Consider the following 17,226-nt stretch of genomic DNA (forward strand, 5'->3'; position numbering starts at 1 on the left):
TTCAGATTGCTCTGATGCTATAAAAGCTGAATTCATGTTATGAGTTTGACTTTATAAAACATAGGCGTCTTGTCCATACTGAAACTGTATCTATCAAATCTGATAGCAAAGTCCTCCTGTTGTGAAGTATAGGGTGGTGTAAACTTGGAATAAATATTATATAATGTGCTAAGTAGCAGCTATACTTCTGTAACAGAAACTGTAGAGGGATGGATGTTAAATGAGAGAAAATAAAATAAGAAAAAAAAAGTAAAAATATTTGCAGTCAAATTCTTCTTGCTGCTGTGCTGCACAACAGGAACTTACACCTTTGCAGAGTCTCGGGTAAGTAAATGTGTGGATTTCCCAATTAAAGCCAGAAGAGTTATGTAACTTGTCTCTTAATCTGCAGGGGATTCTTGTGACAAAAGAAAACTAGTCTGTCTTTTACACGAGGAGTTCTGTTGACATCAGCTGCAACTGAACAGAATTCTGAATAATTAATTTAGTTTTTCTAGGTCTTTTCAGGTCTTTAACTGAGTAGGAAACCAGACAATTGAAGGTTTGTTTTGCCTTATACTTCTGAAGTGTAGTGCCATGATGCATTATTCAGAATATTGTATTGACAGAATTTACCAAGCTGCAGATTAGGTTATGGGACAGGATATCAGATAGATGTGAATATAATCAAATAGCATGCAGCCTTTGTCTCTTTTTAATGGATCTTAATTTAGGTATGCTTTTAATTTTCCAGGTTCTATACAGAGTAATGAGATGCGTGACTGCAGCAAACCAAGTGTTCTTTTCTGAAGCCGTACTTACTGCTGCCAATGAGTGTGTTGGTGTTTTACTTGGCAGCCTAGATCCAAGCATGACCATACACTGTGACATGGTCATCACGTATGGATTAGATCAAATGGAGAATTGCCAGACTTGTGGCACTGATTATATCATTTCAGTCCTGAATCTGTTGACACTGGTTTGTACATGTTTTTATTATTGTGGGGGTTTTGCATTGGAAAATACTATTTTCTAAGCAACTTTGCTTTTCTTTTGTATGTATTAGATAAATATTTAGAACTCTTCCTGACCACAGACAAGAAATTCCTCTTCTAAATGCTTGTAATCTCTTCTCTAAAGCTTATGCTGCTAGCTTGTTTATGCATTTGGCTTGTTGATAAATTGTCATGTAGTTTTAGCCTGAGTGTTAGCATTTTGTATTTTTGTGTTGGGTTTTGGGGGGGGGTTGGTTTTGTATGGTTTTGGGTTTTTTTTTGCCTGGCTTGACTGTTGAACAGTGGCACTCTCTGGCCTCTGCAGTTGACAATAGCACCTGATGAATTTCAGAATCTTAGTGCTTGATATGTTCTATTTATCTACTTATGCCATGACCTGGAAAATCAGACTTCTTCAAAACATAGTTCTGAATGTATAGGACACAAACGCCTAAATCCACAAGGATCTAAATTAAAAAAGCAACTTTGTCTCAGGTGTGCCATTAAACCCTGAAAATAACTAATTCTCTGTGAACTAATGTTCAGAACTATTAATTAGAACTAATTCTCTGTGAATTTAAATGTGAATTTGGGAAAGCAAATATTAGATACTTGCATTACTGGGAAGCATTTTTTTTTCCTAGATGTAGTGTATACAAGCTAGAAAAGCGGTATTTTATTTAGTCTTTAATAATCTATTCTAATTTAATTCAGGTAAAGATATTTACAATTTTGATTTTTATTCCCAGATTGTTGAACAAATTAATACAAAACTACCCTCATCATTTGTAGAGAAATTATTTATACCAGAGTCTAGACTGCTTGTTCTTCGTTATCATAGGGAGAAAGAGGTAAGAGTGACTTCTACCGGTGTTTTACAACAGCCTTTGTGTGTTTCCTGGAATATATTAAGCTGTTCAACTTTAATTTAAAATATCTTTTTTTGTCATAGCTAGATATCTGTGAAACTTTTGAAAAGGCAGATGTAGGTAGTTCTTGGTTTTGGCATTTAGGTCTGATAAGGAATTGGTAAGCTGGCCATCATACCAGGTAGATAATTCCTTAGTTGATGTGGTTTTCATACTCAGTGTGTTATATGGATGATCCAGAAAGTAATTAATAGGTTTTTGTAAGTAAGTAGTGTTTAATTACAGAAAACTAAATCAGATTAGGCTATTTATAGGTAAAGAAGCATAAGTTTAAATTCTACACTGGTGATAAATATATTTTAGGATTTTATGCTTATCACTTATTAGTGTACTTCTTTTATATTCTCAAGGTTGTTGCAGCAGCCCAGGCTGTGTACCAAGCCGTACTGAGCCTGAAGAACATTCCTGTTTTGGAGACTGCTTACAGGTTGATTCTAGGAGAAATGACCTGTGCTCTAAATAGTCTTCTCTATAGTTTACATCTTCCTGAGGCCTGTTCTGAAATCCAGCATGACTCTTTCAAGAAGCGTATACTCAATGTGGATAACGCAAAGTTTGTTGTTATATTTGACCTCAGTGCTCTAAGTACTATTGGAAATGCTAAAAACTCATTAATTGGGGTGAGTAAAACTACAGATAAATCTTGTGCATTTTTTACTTAAAATATACCATAATGTATTTCACCATGAGTGCACAGATGTACAATTAAAATAATTGGTGTTTTTTTTCCTAGCTTAGTCATAGAAAAGCTTCCAATATTAAAACTTAGGTGAAACGAAAATGTGTGGATTATATCTCTAACTGGTGCATAATGAAACACAGTTTTTAGTGAAGAGCATCTTATTGGGGTTGTTAATGGGTTGAGTCTGATTGTCATAGTAACGTCTTTTTGAAAGCCAAGACAGATGAAAGGAGCCTTAGTGGTCCTTTGCTAGTATTAGCCATGTGAAAATATTTATTTCAGGTCTCTCCAAATAAAACAAACTGCTTTTAACAGTGTTTAAAAAAGGGAAAGAAAATAGTTACAATAAAGGCCAGAAAATTAATAGAGTTAAATTATTTCCCATGGGAAGAGGCAAACCACAATAATTAATGTTACAAAAACTGTGTTTAAAAATAGATCCTATTTATTATGTTTCTTGCTTATGTTGCAATTGTTTTATAGATGTGGGCTCTTTCGCCGACTGTGTTTGCACTACTGAGTAAAAATCTGATGATTGTTCATGGTGACATAGCAGTTCATTTTCCTGCTGTCCAGTATGCAGTACTCTATACGTTATATTCACACTGTTCCAGGTATGAAGATCAATAATTCACCAGTATTTTAAGAGCAGTAGGATGGACTGGTCTGAGTAGAATATATTGTTGGGGGGATTAATTTAAATAGGCTATTACAGTCAAGCTTTTGTCTGAACTTCCCTAATCAGTTTTTACTTTCATTAGTTGCAGGGAGTCTGTATCTCAGCCAAGAAAGCATATCCTGGCTTAAAATTTGGCATTTTATTCAAAAGCAGATTAGAAGTCTTGTGTTTGAATAGAGATAACTGAGGGAGAACTCTACTGAAAGTAAATAAGGAAAGATTATTTACTATTTTGCTTACTGTGAGATCTAGGAGAGGGAATGAAATGTAAACAGTAGATTAAAACACATTTTGAACCTTACTGCTACCAAATGTTGGCAAAGTAAGGGAAGTAATTTAACTGTTACTCTGTACATTTCTTGGGTTTAATGATCTTTCACGAGGCGTTTGGTATCAGCCAGAGTTAAAACCGGGTTACTGGGCTGCATGGACTGATGTAAAATTGTAGCTTTGTTCTTTTAGGCCAGTGATTAAAATATTTGGGTTTTGACATGATGTGGTTACTCTGTGGGTGTACATTAACTTCTGTTGCTGGGATTTTTTTGTTTGTTTTGAGGGTGTTTGTTGTTGTTTCCTTCCCTCCTCCCAGTACTGTAAGGAAGTATCCCTAATCTGGGAGTAGGTTTATATTCTGTTTTTCCTTCCCTTTTCAGGCATGACCATTTCATATCCAGTAGCCTCAGTTCTTCCTCTCCCTCTCTGTTTGACGGAGCAGTTATAAGTACTGTAACCACAGCAACAAAAAAGCATTTCTCAATCATACTAAACCTTTTGGGGTTACTGCTTAAGAAGGATAACCTTACTCAAGACACCAGGTAATCAACATTTTCTTACTAATCAGGAGTCTTGCTCCCCTTCACAGTAGAGTGCCTTAATTTGGAAATCAGGATAATTTTCATCTTGGCATAAATTTTAACTCAAGTATTTGGGCTTCATTTGTTTGTGGCTTTTTACCTTGGGAAAAAAAAAAATTGATAACAAAATACCTGTGGAAAAAGTAGCTGCTCATTATTATGTGTGAAGACTAGAAAAATTGAAACCATCATAATATCTATACAATAAAAGCAGAGCTATCAGACTTTACTGCAAAAATGGTTTTGCTCACTGAAAGTACCCTTTTACAATAGTTATAATCTTCTATTACCTAAATGCTGTGAAAGTTAGGGACATTTTTAATGTTAAGAAACCTTTTGTTTCAAAAATGAGTGATACAATACTCATCTGTAAAGTGACATAGTTTAAGTTACATTGAAAGGTATCTTTCTGTAACTGTATGGAGTGATTAATACTTTTGTTTTTTGAAGGAAACTACTTATGACGTGGGCTTTGGAAGTGGCTGTTCTGATGAAAAAATCGGAAACATATGCACCATTATTTTCTCTCCCATCTTTTCATAAGTTTTGTAAAGGACTTTTAGCAAACAGTAAGATATCTTATATTTTTACTTTACCATACTTTAACCTGTCTTCTACATGGCATAATTAAGTACATAATCGACCTTGCATATACCACTGATAGCTGTAACTACTTGTTTCATTTACATTAGGGATGCTTTCAGTTTGTATTGTACAAAAACTTACACTATATTTCTTCTCAAATGGATCTCTACCTATTACTTATGCAAACAATTTTTTTCTCTTAAAACTTACGATTGTAAAATTGATTTACCAAAAATGTCAGTGATGTGCCAAATCTTACTTGTAAGATTGCATTTTATGTTATCAAAAGCAGCAGAACCATTCCATAATGTGATGTGCTGTTCTGAATTTCAAAACTTGGAAATGGAAATATGGGAACTAATGCTTTTAGTAGCATACTAGTAGCAAAAGCAGTAACTTTTCAAGGCCAGGAGTTACTAACTCTACCTTAGGGTTTATTTAAATAGATTGTGTATAATCTCCATGTATGAACCATAGAAGGATTAATTTGTCAGCTGCCAGGAAAGGCCTACAAGTAACACATAGCACAAGTGACTTTTTGTCATTAAACATGTACTTGTTATAGTAAAACCAGTCAATGAAATCAGTAGAAAAGTATTGCGTAAAGCCTGTGTCTCCTACCAGGTATGCTGTTAAAACATCTTTAGATGTTCTACCACAACCAGAATAATGCAGAAGCTATCTAATTCTAGCAAGAATAACTTTTTTTCCTTTTAACTCCTTAATTCAGCCCTTCTGGAAGATATGAACACTTGCCTTCAAGCATGTAGTAGTCTCCATGCCCTGTCTTCCTCCCTCCCAGATGACCTTTTACAAAGGTACTTGTGCTGAATTCTGTATTTTACTTTAGTTATGCCATTGTTGGAAATGTTACCACCTCTTTCTTTCTGATTGGTGCAGGTGTGTTGATGTATGTCGTGTTCAACTAGTACATAGCGGTGCTCGTGTAAGGCAGACTTTTGGAAAACTTCTGAAGTCAATTCCTTTAGATGTCGTGTTGAGGTAAGTTGTTCAGATTAGCTTCAACATAGGGAATGGTTGGGTTCTTCAGTGACAATTTCTAAAAAATAATGCCAGTTGAATGTCATCATACTGTCTTAAAATCAAAAAGCATGAAGTGTCTTGCTATCTGTTCTACTGTGTTACAGGTTTGAGTGGTAGGTAGTACACAAAGTAATTAACAAGTGTGATACAGCACTTCTTGCAGTAAATATGAAATTAAGTTTAACCATGCCAAGTGCAAGGTCCTACACCTGGGTTGGAGCCATCCCAGGCACAGCTACAGGTTGGGCAAAGAAGAGATTCAGAGCAGCCCTGTGGAGGACTTGGAGGTGTTGATCGATGAGAAAATGAACATGAGCAGGCTTCAGTGTGCGCTTGCAGCCCAGAAAGCCAACTGTATCCTGGGCCGCATCAAAAGGAGCGTGACCAGCAGGGCGAAGGAGGTGGTCCTGCCCCTCTACTCTGCTCTCGTGAGACCTCACTTGGAGTATTGTGTGCAGTTCTGGCATCCTCAGCATAAAAAGGACATGGAACTGTTGGAACAAGTCCAAAGAAGGGCCATGAGGATGATCAGGGGACTGGAGCACCTCCTGTATGAAGACAGGCTGAGGAAGTTGGAGCTGTTCAGCCTGAAGAAGAAAAGGCTGCTTGAAGACCTCATAGCAGCCTTCCAGTATCTGAAGGGGGCTTATAAGGATGCTGGGGAAGAACTCTTCATTAGGGACTGTAGTGATAGGACAAGGGGTAACAGGTTAAAACTTAAACAGGGGAAGTTTAGATTGAATGAAAGGGGGAAGTTCTTTACTGTAAGGGTGGTGAGGCGCTGGAATAGGTTGCCCAGGGACGTTGCGAATGCTCCATCCCTGGGGGTGTTCAAGGCCAGGTTGGATGAGGCCTTGGGTGGTATGATTTAGTGTGAGGTGTCCCTGCCCATGGCAGGAGGTTTGGAACTGGATGATCTTAAGGTCATTTCCAACCCTAACTATTCTGTGGTTCTATGAAATATGAATGCTTTTAAGTTCCATGTTACCAGTATTGTGTCCTGCAGTTTGTCTCAAAGACGTGAACTCTTAAAGCACTTGTCTTGATACTAAAAAGTATACTTATTTCCAATCATTGTGCATGTACATGTATGTGTGCATGTGTAACTTCTTGCACAGCTTTTTTATTCTAGTACATTACAGCGTGGTTTGGTTTTTTTTCCCCTTGTCCCTGCAGTAACCGTACCCACACAGAAATACAAGAAATTTCTTTGGCTTTAAGAAGTCATATGAGTAAAGCTCCAAGTAATACATTCCACCCACAGGATTTCTCTGATGTCATTAGTTTTATTTTGTATGGAAACTCTCACCGAACTGGGTAAGAACTTCTTTTAAAACAGAAATTCATGGATGTTGAAATCATAGTAAACAAATTCAAGCTGTATTTATTTTAGAATTTTAGAGATTACATGGCTTTACATTCAGTCATTTTTTTAAATACTTCTTAAGTATTTATAAATATCTTTAAATACACACCTTTTTGCGTATTTGCCTATGTACATTGCTGCTTGGAAATAATCCTATGAGATTTGTTGGAGAGCAATAGGGAGCTGAAGTGCGTGCAGTATAAACTTGTTTCCACGTAAACTTTTGTTAATGTACTGATGTTTTCTTTCAGGAAGGATAATTGGTTAGAAAGATTATTCTATAGCTGTCAAAGACTAGATAAGAGAGATCAACCAACCATCCCTCGCAATCTGTTGAAGACTGATGCTGTCCTTTGGCAATGGGCTGTTTGGGAAGCAGCCCAGTTTACTGTTCTTTCAAAGTTACGAACTCCTCTGGGTAGAGCCCAGGATACATTTCAAACAATTGAAGGTAATATAAAAGCTATAGTTTACTTTTGTGGCTTTTTTTTTGGTGTGTGTGTAAGGCTGCTCAGCGATGAGCTTCATGTCCAAGGCCAGGAGCACAATGGTGTTACTTTTCACTGATTTTTAGATTTTAGCATGTTCTTGACTAAGGCATCAAGACATGTAATGGCAGAAGAGTGGTTGTATAATTACTGTAAACTTCTGAGAGGTTTTCAGATAGCATTGCTGTGCCTTGACATATTTAAACAAAATACTGTTTGGTAACTCTTTTTTTCCCCATATTTTGGTAAAATGTGTAGGTATTATTAGGAGTCTTGCTGCTCACACATTAAACCCTGACCAAGATGTTAGCCAGTGGACTACTGCAGACAATGACGAAGGACACAGTAGCAACCAGCTTAGGCTTGTTCTCCTTCTACAGTATCTGGAGAACTTGGAAAAATTGATGTACAATGCTTATGAAGGATGTGCCAATGCCCTTACCTCTCCACCCAAGGTTGGTTTGTCTTACAGTGCTGATGTTACTTGAAACAGTCTACTGAATGAGCAGTGTTTTTTAGGTTTGTTTGGTTCTTAGTGTGGAACTTCAGCAGGACTTCTCAAACAAAGTTTGAGACTCTTAATTCATCTGGCTTTGGCTTATGCCTAGAGAAAGTGTGAAAACCAGGATTTATTTCTGGACTACCAGCTTGTATAGTGATGCAAATAAAGCAAGTCTCTAATTTGTAGCAGTCACTTACTTGCAGATTGTTAACAGTCTTGTTAAAGTAACACAGTTATTTGAGGCTTTAAATTGCTTTTTGAGGTATATAATAATTACTTATGTCCAGCGTACCCTTTTCTGTAGTTCTTACTGCAAAACATTCTTCACTGTTGCAATAAGCTGTTATATTACTGCCATGTCAATGCCTGGTAATTACATAATTATAGCTGGTTCATTTCAAGATTTTTAACTTGCTGTTGAGCCTGGCCAGTTGCATGCTACACATGATTTCAGACTATCTGCATTAATAAGATTAATGATGCAGAATTTTACCTCTTTTCTTGATCTCCCAGTTGAAAACTCAGCTGGAGAAGAGACACATGTCCTGACTTTGATTGTTATAAATACTAAGTAATTAATGTGACTATTTGGATTTGCACAGAAGAATGGTATTGTAAACCTTACCTTTTCTGTCTTTAAAGGTTATCAGGACTTTCTTTTATACTAATCGTCAGACATGCCAAGACTGGCTAACCCGGATTAGGCTTTCCATCATGAGAGTTGGATTGCTGGCTGGCCAGCCTGCTGTGACTGTCAGGCATGGCTTTGATTTACTCACAGAAATGAAAACTAATAATAGTCTCTCTCAGGTACTCTTTTCAAACTCTTTGTTTGTAAAATTTGTAAACTGTTGCAAAATATTCCCATGGTATTCCAGAAGAACTAAGATAAGGCAATCAACAGTTATTAAACCAACTGGTCTGTAGAAGACTCTGTAATTTAAAGCCACCTTTTAAACTCACACTTCAGTGTTGACAAACTTTTGTGGTTAAGTGATAATGTATGTTGGAGATTAGGATGCACTGTATGGATATGGTGGATTACTATACTTAAATGAAGGCTGTAGTTCACTCACAATTTGTGTTTAACAATTTCTTAAGTAGCAGGTTCTGCTTAAACTTTATGAAACTGCTGTTGTATTAGTGTGAGGCCTTCCAAAGCTTGTAGTAGTGTAGTGTCTTTCCTTAGCTGTGTATGAGCAGAAGGGGGATATGATGCGAAGGTATCCTTCCTCTATAAGTAACTAGCAGATACGCGCAGAGTGGGTTGAGTGGATAAAGTGGTTAAACCTACTTAAAAAGGCTGAATAGTTTCTCCAGTACATTACTTGATTTGCTTAAATATTTTAACAAAAGAGGTTTGATAGGTAATTACTACTTCCTGCTTCTTTATGAATTCTCATACTTACATAGGTATAGACCATCATGTAGTGGTAGCTACCTGTTGACGTTCACGCTGTGGATTCACAGCATAGACTCTTCCCTTAGCTCCCCTGCTATTCCGAAAGCAGTTTGATGGATGGATATGCAGAGCATTTCACTTGTAGATGCGTATGATGAAATGCTGCTTTACCCTTTCCAAGTACTTAACTATGTATATAACTTTTCTTTTATATGAGATTTGCTGAATAAAGCTTTTGGTTTGATTTTAGGGAAATGAATTGGAAGTGACAATTATGATGCTGGTAGAAGCATTATGTGAACTTCATTGTCCTGAAGCTATTCAGGGTATTGCTGTTTGGTCTTCTGCTGTAGTTGGGAAGAGTCTTGCCTGGATCAGTTCTGTAGCTCAGCAAGCAGAAGGGCGGTAAGTTTTCTCAGTTAACTGGATGTTACAAACTTGGATACTTTTTCCTTCTTACATGTAGTTCTACATCTGAATCTTTCACACTGTGGTGTGAATGAATGCTACTGATCTAAATTCTTTTTCAGTTAGTTACTGTGTCTTTCAGAGATACCCAGTGCATCCAGCATTTCTAGGTATTTTAACTTTTAGTTTTAACTAAATTAGGATTTGAATATAAATGATGTTCCTAAGCTGTTTTTCCCTTAGTTTTTCATACACAGCAGTACTATTTTCATATTGTGTATAATTTTCCATTGCAAAATATTAACTTAAATGTTTTCTGATGAAGTTTCTGACCAATGTTGTGATCTGATACCTGCCACAGTCTGCCGAGAGAGGTACTCTGAGGGAGATGCTTTGCAGTTTTAATTCAGATTTGAAAAAGTGGCTTCTACGTCTATTGAAGTATAATCTTTGGCTGCAGATACAAATAAGTGGGTCAATGTTCCAGATAGGGTATGCATTCATTTTCGTGTTTTCATCTCCTTAAAGGAATGCATCCTTTATTTTGTGTGAAATGAAAAAGGGACCCCTTGCATTATTTACCTATCATGTAAAAATCCCTAAATAAAACAAAAAAAGTAGGTTTTTGTATTTATAATTATATTTCCCTCATTTTTGTAAGATTTCTTAAAATAATATGCAGCTTTATTATGTGTGGGAAGCTTCTCAGAAATGTTAAGTTAAAGGTGTGCATTGTTGCCCTAGACCCAGTTATACAATCGTGTATTAAATGGTATGTAGTTAATCGTTATTCAGCTTTGCTCATCCATGTAAAAGTTGACAGAGAATATAAAACTAATTTACCTACTTCAGTCTGTACTTGGTTTAAAGTTGTCATTAAAACCTGAATACAAAACCTCTTATATTCTGCTATAACTGAAGATTTAGCTGGTAAGCTTGTATTCAGTGCTAATCCCCTTCTTTTGCTGAAGGTGATGTGAACTTTTGGGGTATGATGGTAAAGGAATGTTTAGGATATAGTCTGTTTACCAAAAAAAGGAAAGATTCTGTGAAATGCTGACTAAAATATTAAACCATTTAAGGTTTGAAAAAGCAACTGCGGAATACCAGGAGCACCTGTGCTCCATGACAGGAGTGGATTGCTGCATAACAGGCTTCGACAAAACTGTTCTGAAGTTGGCCAATTCAAACAGTGTGAATAATGCCAGTCCAAAGCATTCCTTGAATGGTCAGTATTCCTTTCTTTTTATGAGAAATACAGTTTTGTAACTGTATATACATAAAATAAGAACATCCAGTGATATAGCCATGGTAATGATAGTGTCTAATTCTTAAATCTGAAAACCTGTTTCTGCTTACAGTTAACTGAACCACTTAATGTCACTTAATCATAGAATCATAGAATGGTTTGGGTTGGAAAGGACCTTAAGATCATCTAGTTCCAGCCCCCCTGCCATGGGCAGGGATGCCTCACTCCTAGGGCATGTCGTCCAAGACTCTGTACAACCTGGCCTTAATGGCATTGAAGCCAATGTTATGTGTAAATATGAGGGTTTGCAGTACTGAGGTCTAGCTGAATGAAACAAAAAATAATAGGTAAAATATTTTCTAACTTACTGATTTGGTTGTAAATTATTTTAGCTCATCATAAATTAAGGCTTAGTACTTATGGTTGTATCATAAATTCATTAGTGACTTGGATTTTTTTAACTACTGAGACTTTGTTTCCTCTTTGAAAAGGGACCTTCTTTGTTCCTAATTTAATTCTTCTCTTTTCCTGTTTTGATACTTCTTTACAAATATGGACTATTTCCAAAACCTCATTTGAAAAAGTTCTGGTTTTTTATAAGAAAAATAAGTGGAATAAGAATACTGCAAATGTTGTGTAACTATTTGGGTTTTTATATTAGGTGTTTTTTTTGAGAAAATACATGGAAATTACATTTGAGTGATAGAATTGCCATTTGAAAATACATAAGTATAAATATATATTGAAGCATATCTACTTTTTTGTTTGTTTCACAGGAGAAACTAGAAAAACTGTTCTGACTAAGCCAAGTGACTCTTCACCTGAAGTTATAAACTACTTGGGTAACAAAGCATGTGAATGCTACATTTCCATTGCTGACTGGTCTGCTGTTCAGGAATGGCAAAATATGGTCCATGACTTGAAGAAAAGCAATAGTAATACCTCAATCAATCTGAAAGCAGATTTTAATTACATAAAGTAAGGATATAATTAATTTTTTCAACAGTGTCTTAGAGTTCAGTATCTTAGAACTGGAATATTACAGTTGTTATGGACTGTTAGAAGCTAGATGTCTGAAATAGAGGAGTGATAAGAAGAAAGTTGTTTTTGGAAGGCAGGGGGAATGTTTTCCTTCATTAATGTAAAAAGCATATTAAGGAGGTGGTCTTGGCTGCGTTAAATTTTTCTTTTTTTTAATAGCATTTAGAATTGTAGCTTTTGTATGTATTTCCTAAGCCTTGATATTTGTCTAGTTCATGAAAAAGTATCTGTCCTTGAAATAGTCCTTCAAGGTATAAGGGTCCTTTTTGTTTCATTTGGCAACTCTGTTACCTTCCATCCCTGTGCTATTGTGGTAAAAATTGTAAAATCCTTTTTGCTGAATTTCATTACTTGAAAACATAAAAGGAAGCTTTTGAAATCTAGTCTTTCAGGTCTGAAAAGGTGACTGCTTCTGATAGAGAGTAAGGCAAGCCTTTTTCTTACTGCAGTAACCCAGAGAGCTGTGCAGTGAATCATTAGGAAAGTGAGTGCTTGTCGTGGATGTGAAAACGTGTCATTTCTGAATGTTCATGGTTTTGTAAACTGAAGCCACTGTACTTTTGATAAGCATCACTGTTGCAAAGGTCTGTTGCACTGTACTTTTGATAAGCATCACTGTTGCTGGTTTGAGTTAGTTTTCATCCAGATAACTTCTGGAAGAAAGATACTATATCATTAGAAAAATCCTGTAAAGAGCCTTTGAGGATGCATAGCACTTGGACTCTTATGTCCCTGACCAGGCCACGCAGAGACTCTGTAATAATGAGGGTCAAAATAATTCATCGGAAAGGGGAGTTTTCAGATGCTGAATAGATTTGTTTGGGTTTTCTGGTTTGTTTTTTCTTCTTTTTCCTTTTCTAATGCAGATACTTAGATTCAGTGGATAGTAACAAGAATACAGAATCTTTGAGATTTCTAAGCCATGAAGGCTCTTAACCTTTCAGTGCTTTTTTTGTGTAGTTCTGTAAAAGTCTGTGATGCCCAAATTACTTACAGTGGGGAACGAAAAGTTAAATTTGCAGCTTCAGACTGTTAAGCAATATAATTTTGTAAAATCTATGACCCGAACAATATATCAGTCTGTAAACTGAATGTTGAACTGTTGTAAATGTAAACTGAAGAGTTGAAACCATGGCCTCATGAAATTCTGCCCCGGAACTTGCCTTTCTATGCATGGTGGAGAGGGGAAAGTTTTGGGGGGTTCTTTGCTTGTTTTTAAACTCTTCCAGTCAACTTTTTTCTTCCTGACTATGGTAGAAGAGTATTATATATAATGCAACGATAATATGAAAAGCTTAGTACCTGGAGAGGTGTTTTCCTTTCTCTTTGATATTGAATATATTCTTTTGGTGCAGTAATATTGCCTTTTATCGATCTATGTGAAAATTGAGATTTTTTTTTTCTTGGAATTAATCATAAGTATTCTGTAGGATTTTGGGTAGGCTCAAGTCTTTTTTGCTACATAAGATGTTTAGCAACTGGAATGAAATAAGAAACATGAAAATAAAACTATAAACATTGAATTGCAGATCTTTGAGCAGCTTTGAGTCTGGACAACTTACTGAATGCACTGAACAACTAGAATTATTACCAGGAGAAAATATCAACCTACTTGCAGGGGGATCCAAAGAAAAAATAGGTATAAATGCTTAAGTTAACATTGCTTCAAATACAAAAGTAAATATTTCTTCATGCATCTGTATCTATAAATGACAGACTGAAACTTCTTCTGAATGCAGTTTGTGTTCAGTGGACGACCATAATCTCTACGAATTGAGCTTCAAAATAGACCTTCAAATTGAGCTTCAAGAATAATCACTTGGTAGTAGTCATTCTGTATGTTGATACAAGTGTGTTTTCTGGAGCTAATGTGTTTGTTTATAAGTAATCTGTCATCAATTTCTAATAATGAATACAGAAATACATACTAAATACATATGTTTTTAAAAGTTCTTTTTCCAAACTTTCTTGCTCTCAAAAATGAATTATGATGCTTTGGTAAAATTTGGCTATTCTAGTTGGTTTCAATTGTTTAATTCCCATATAGACATGAAGAAACTCCTTCCTAATATGTTAAGTCCTGATCCAAGAGAACTTCAAAAAGCAGTTGAAGTACAGCTTTTGAGAAGTTCAATATGTCTGGCAACAGCTGTAAACCACATAGAACAGGAGCAAAAGTGGCAGTCAATATCTGAGTAAGTTGAAATGTGCTATGAATGAGTGAATGTTCTGTACTGTGAAAAGCTGTTCTAGTTTGTTAAAAACATTGCATACCCTACTTTGCAGATTATGAACTTCTTTGATAAAGTACTGCTTCTGGTCAGTTTAACAACAAAATGTCATACTGCAACTTGTGTGCGATGTTGCAAGTTTTTCTCATAATATCTTTTGAAGATGGTGAATTTGCTTTTTAGTCAGCAATTTTGATATCACTGTTTACTCTTTAAGTGTAGATTTAAACAAACAAATCACTGTTGTGGTTCTTCTATTTCAGAAATGTTATTAAGTACTTAAAGCAAACATCACGAATTGCCATTGGACCTTTAAGACTTTCCACACTCACTGTGTCTCAGTCTCTACCAGTGTTGAGTACTCTTCAGTTGTATTGTTCTTCTGCTTTGGAAAACACTGTGTCCAACAGGCTGACATCAGAGGTATGTCTCTGTTCAAAACCTAAATTGGAGTAATGTCTTTCTCCATGTCATGAAGTATTGAAAATAGAACATACATTAATTGCTTTGACAGTTGGATTTCTTTCTATAGTTATAAATATTGTTTATAGTTTATATAGTAATATAAGTATATATAATTATAAATATACCATATCTTTCAGTCAACAATACTTTAGTATTTCTGAAGTTTTACTGATAATTGCTTTTTACAGAAGTGTTGATATTTCTTCACTAAATACATTTTAAAACTTATTCCTGCAACACACGCTTGTAATTTATTTGAAAATAACTTTAAATATCTATCAAAAAATGATCACTGCAGCAGTTAAAAACTCCATGTCAAACTTCAGCCAGCATCAATGATCTAGTTCTAATTTCTAATCACATAGTTTAGAAAACAGTTCTGCTTGATTTTGAGCTGTTCTTAGCGTTGTTCTCTCAAATATAACGCCTTTAGAGAGTTGTGTAACATATTTGAAATAATGCTTCCTCTGCACTAAAATGGTCTTTGGTTTTAAGAAGTGAAAAATACATTTCAGTAATGATGTCTCTGACGACTGTGTGACTTCCATGCGTCTTTCAGGACTGTCTGATACCTCTGTTCAATGATGCTTTGAGGTCGTGCAAACAGCATGATGTAAGGCCGTGGATGCATGCACTGAGATACACGGTGTACCAGAATCAATTGATGGAAAAACTTAAAGGTATATAAGCTTTCATTTTAGTGTTATGAAAGGTAAATGCAGAACTTGAACTAAAATCTGCAGTTGAGAGCAGCAGTTGTCTTTTTTCTATTAGATGGTTTACTTTTTAAAAGTCAAGTTTGAGTCATTTAGGTGTCTTGCTCTACAAATAGGGGTCTCAATTACTACTGTAACATAGACAGTGGTAAAAGGAAAAAAATATTCCAAAAAGATTAGCAGTTCTGTACTCGCTCTTCTAATTGCCCTTTACTTGCTCATCTCTTCATACTTTAAATGCTTTCCGTTTTCAACACTTCAAGACTATTAACGATGGGTCTTTTAAAGAAAGCCATTTAAATGTGTGGTACGGTAAGAGATAATTGGGAAAAAGAAGTATCAGGGGACAAGTAGATTTCTTGGTAAAGAATAATATTTATGATGAAAAAATCACTCTTTTGCCCAGCAGGTAATCTGTGGATATAATTTTTTTCATTTCAGGTGGGTTATATAAATATTCTAGGCAGAAATAAAGTAATTAAATTTCTGAGGGAGGTGTTAGGAAATATGAAAGAGAGAAGCAATTTTTTACTGATGGCCATATGCAGAATATGTTGGGCAGAAATCATCTGTGTAACCCAGGTGCAATTACTGTTTGTTTAATAATTTTGTTTATGATGTCTTGCTTTCTTCAGAGCCAACAGTCCCAATTAAAAGCCATCTAATGGAGCTGGGCTTAACAGCAGCAAAATTTGCAAGGAAGCGAGGAAACATTGCCCTAGCTACACGACTGCTTGCCCAGTGCAGTGAAGTTCAGCTGGGAAAAACCACTACTGCACAGGACTTAGTCCAGCACTTTAAAAAATTGTCGGCACCAGGTCAGATAGATGAAAAATGGGGTCCTGAACTTGATATTGAGAAAACAAAACTGCTGTATACCGCAGGTGAGTATTTGCTAATTGTGTTGTAGATACTTGAGCTTCCTGTTCTTGTAACTAGACCAGTTCCCCTGACCTTAAAGAAATTGTGATAGGACAGTATGAGTAGGAACTGATGTCATCCTATTAACTGTTGTCTCAGTCTGAAGGTGTTTTTACAAGTCATTTTTTACAAGTCATTTTTAACTTCAAAAGAGAATATAGTTTGTGAAAATATATTGTTACAAGCTGTGTCTAAACATGCTGAAGTTCAGAAGTGTTTTGAATAAAGTTAATGCTCTAATGAAGATATGCTTTTCATAATATGCAGGTCAGTCAACACATGCCATGGAAATGCTGAGTTCTTGTGCCATATCCTTTTGCAAATCTGCCAAAGCTGAATATGCAGTTGCAAAATCTATTCTCACACTGGCTAAATGGATTCAAGCAGAATGGAAAGAGATTTCAGGACAGTTAAAACAAGTATATAGAGCGCGACAGCAGCAGAATCACACTGGTCTCTCTACTTTGTCTAAAAACATATATAATTTGATTGATCTCCCAGCTGTCAATACACTAGAAGAAGAATATCCTAGGATTGAAAGTGAATCTACAGGTAGATTTGTTCTCTTTATTCTCTTGTTGTTAAATTGGTTATTGACGATCCCCCTGAAGGATAGCACCAGTTACATTGATAAGAGTAAGAGCTCCATTACTCATGTATTTGTTTTCCTAAATGTATGAACAGTCTGTT

General features: G+C 35.7%; 1 protein-coding gene across 4 annotated transcripts in view; it reads left to right on the forward strand.

Annotated features, from left to right (window-relative positions):
• SMG1 (SMG1 nonsense mediated mRNA decay associated PI3K related kinase) overlaps nt 1–17,226 on the forward strand; it is an 85,871-nt gene that overhangs the window by 44,772 nt on the left and 23,873 nt on the right. For 3 of the 4 annotated variants that reach the window (XM_057418992.1, XM_057418995.1, XM_057418994.1), the window contains exons 11-31: nt 734–958; nt 1,724–1,825; nt 2,254–2,523; nt 3,069–3,199; nt 3,918–4,079; nt 4,569–4,687; nt 5,434–5,521; nt 5,604–5,705; nt 6,924–7,064; nt 7,365–7,564; nt 7,860–8,056; nt 8,746–8,913; nt 9,756–9,910; nt 10,996–11,141; nt 11,939–12,140; nt 13,733–13,842; nt 14,251–14,398; nt 14,698–14,857; nt 15,459–15,579; nt 16,251–16,499; nt 16,804–17,088. In XM_057418992.1, the coding sequence (XP_057274975.1) occupies nt 734–958; nt 1,724–1,825; nt 2,254–2,523; nt 3,069–3,199; nt 3,918–4,079; nt 4,569–4,687; nt 5,434–5,521; nt 5,604–5,705; nt 6,924–7,064; nt 7,365–7,564; nt 7,860–8,056; nt 8,746–8,913; nt 9,756–9,910; nt 10,996–11,141; nt 11,939–12,140; nt 13,733–13,842; nt 14,251–14,398; nt 14,698–14,857; nt 15,459–15,579; nt 16,251–16,499; nt 16,804–17,088 (3,481 nt within the window). Of the gene's footprint in view, nt 1–733; nt 959–1,723; nt 1,826–2,253; nt 2,524–3,068; nt 3,200–3,917; nt 4,080–4,568; nt 4,688–5,433; nt 5,522–5,603; nt 5,706–6,923; nt 7,065–7,364; nt 7,565–7,859; nt 8,057–8,745; nt 8,914–9,755; nt 9,911–10,995; nt 11,142–11,938; nt 12,141–13,732; nt 13,843–14,250; nt 14,399–14,697; nt 14,858–15,458; nt 15,580–16,250; nt 16,500–16,803; nt 17,089–17,226 lie in introns of those variants that run through there. The other variant, XM_057418996.1, reaches the window with a different exon arrangement.

This window comes from Pezoporus wallicus, unplaced genomic scaffold (assembly GCF_028554395.1).
Source record: "Pezoporus wallicus isolate ANWC-B61680 ecotype Strahan unplaced genomic scaffold, APGP_CSIRO_Pwel_v1 contig_13942, whole genome shotgun sequence".
Classification (NCBI taxonomy): Eukaryota; Metazoa; Chordata; class Aves; order Psittaciformes; family Psittacidae; genus Pezoporus; species Pezoporus wallicus.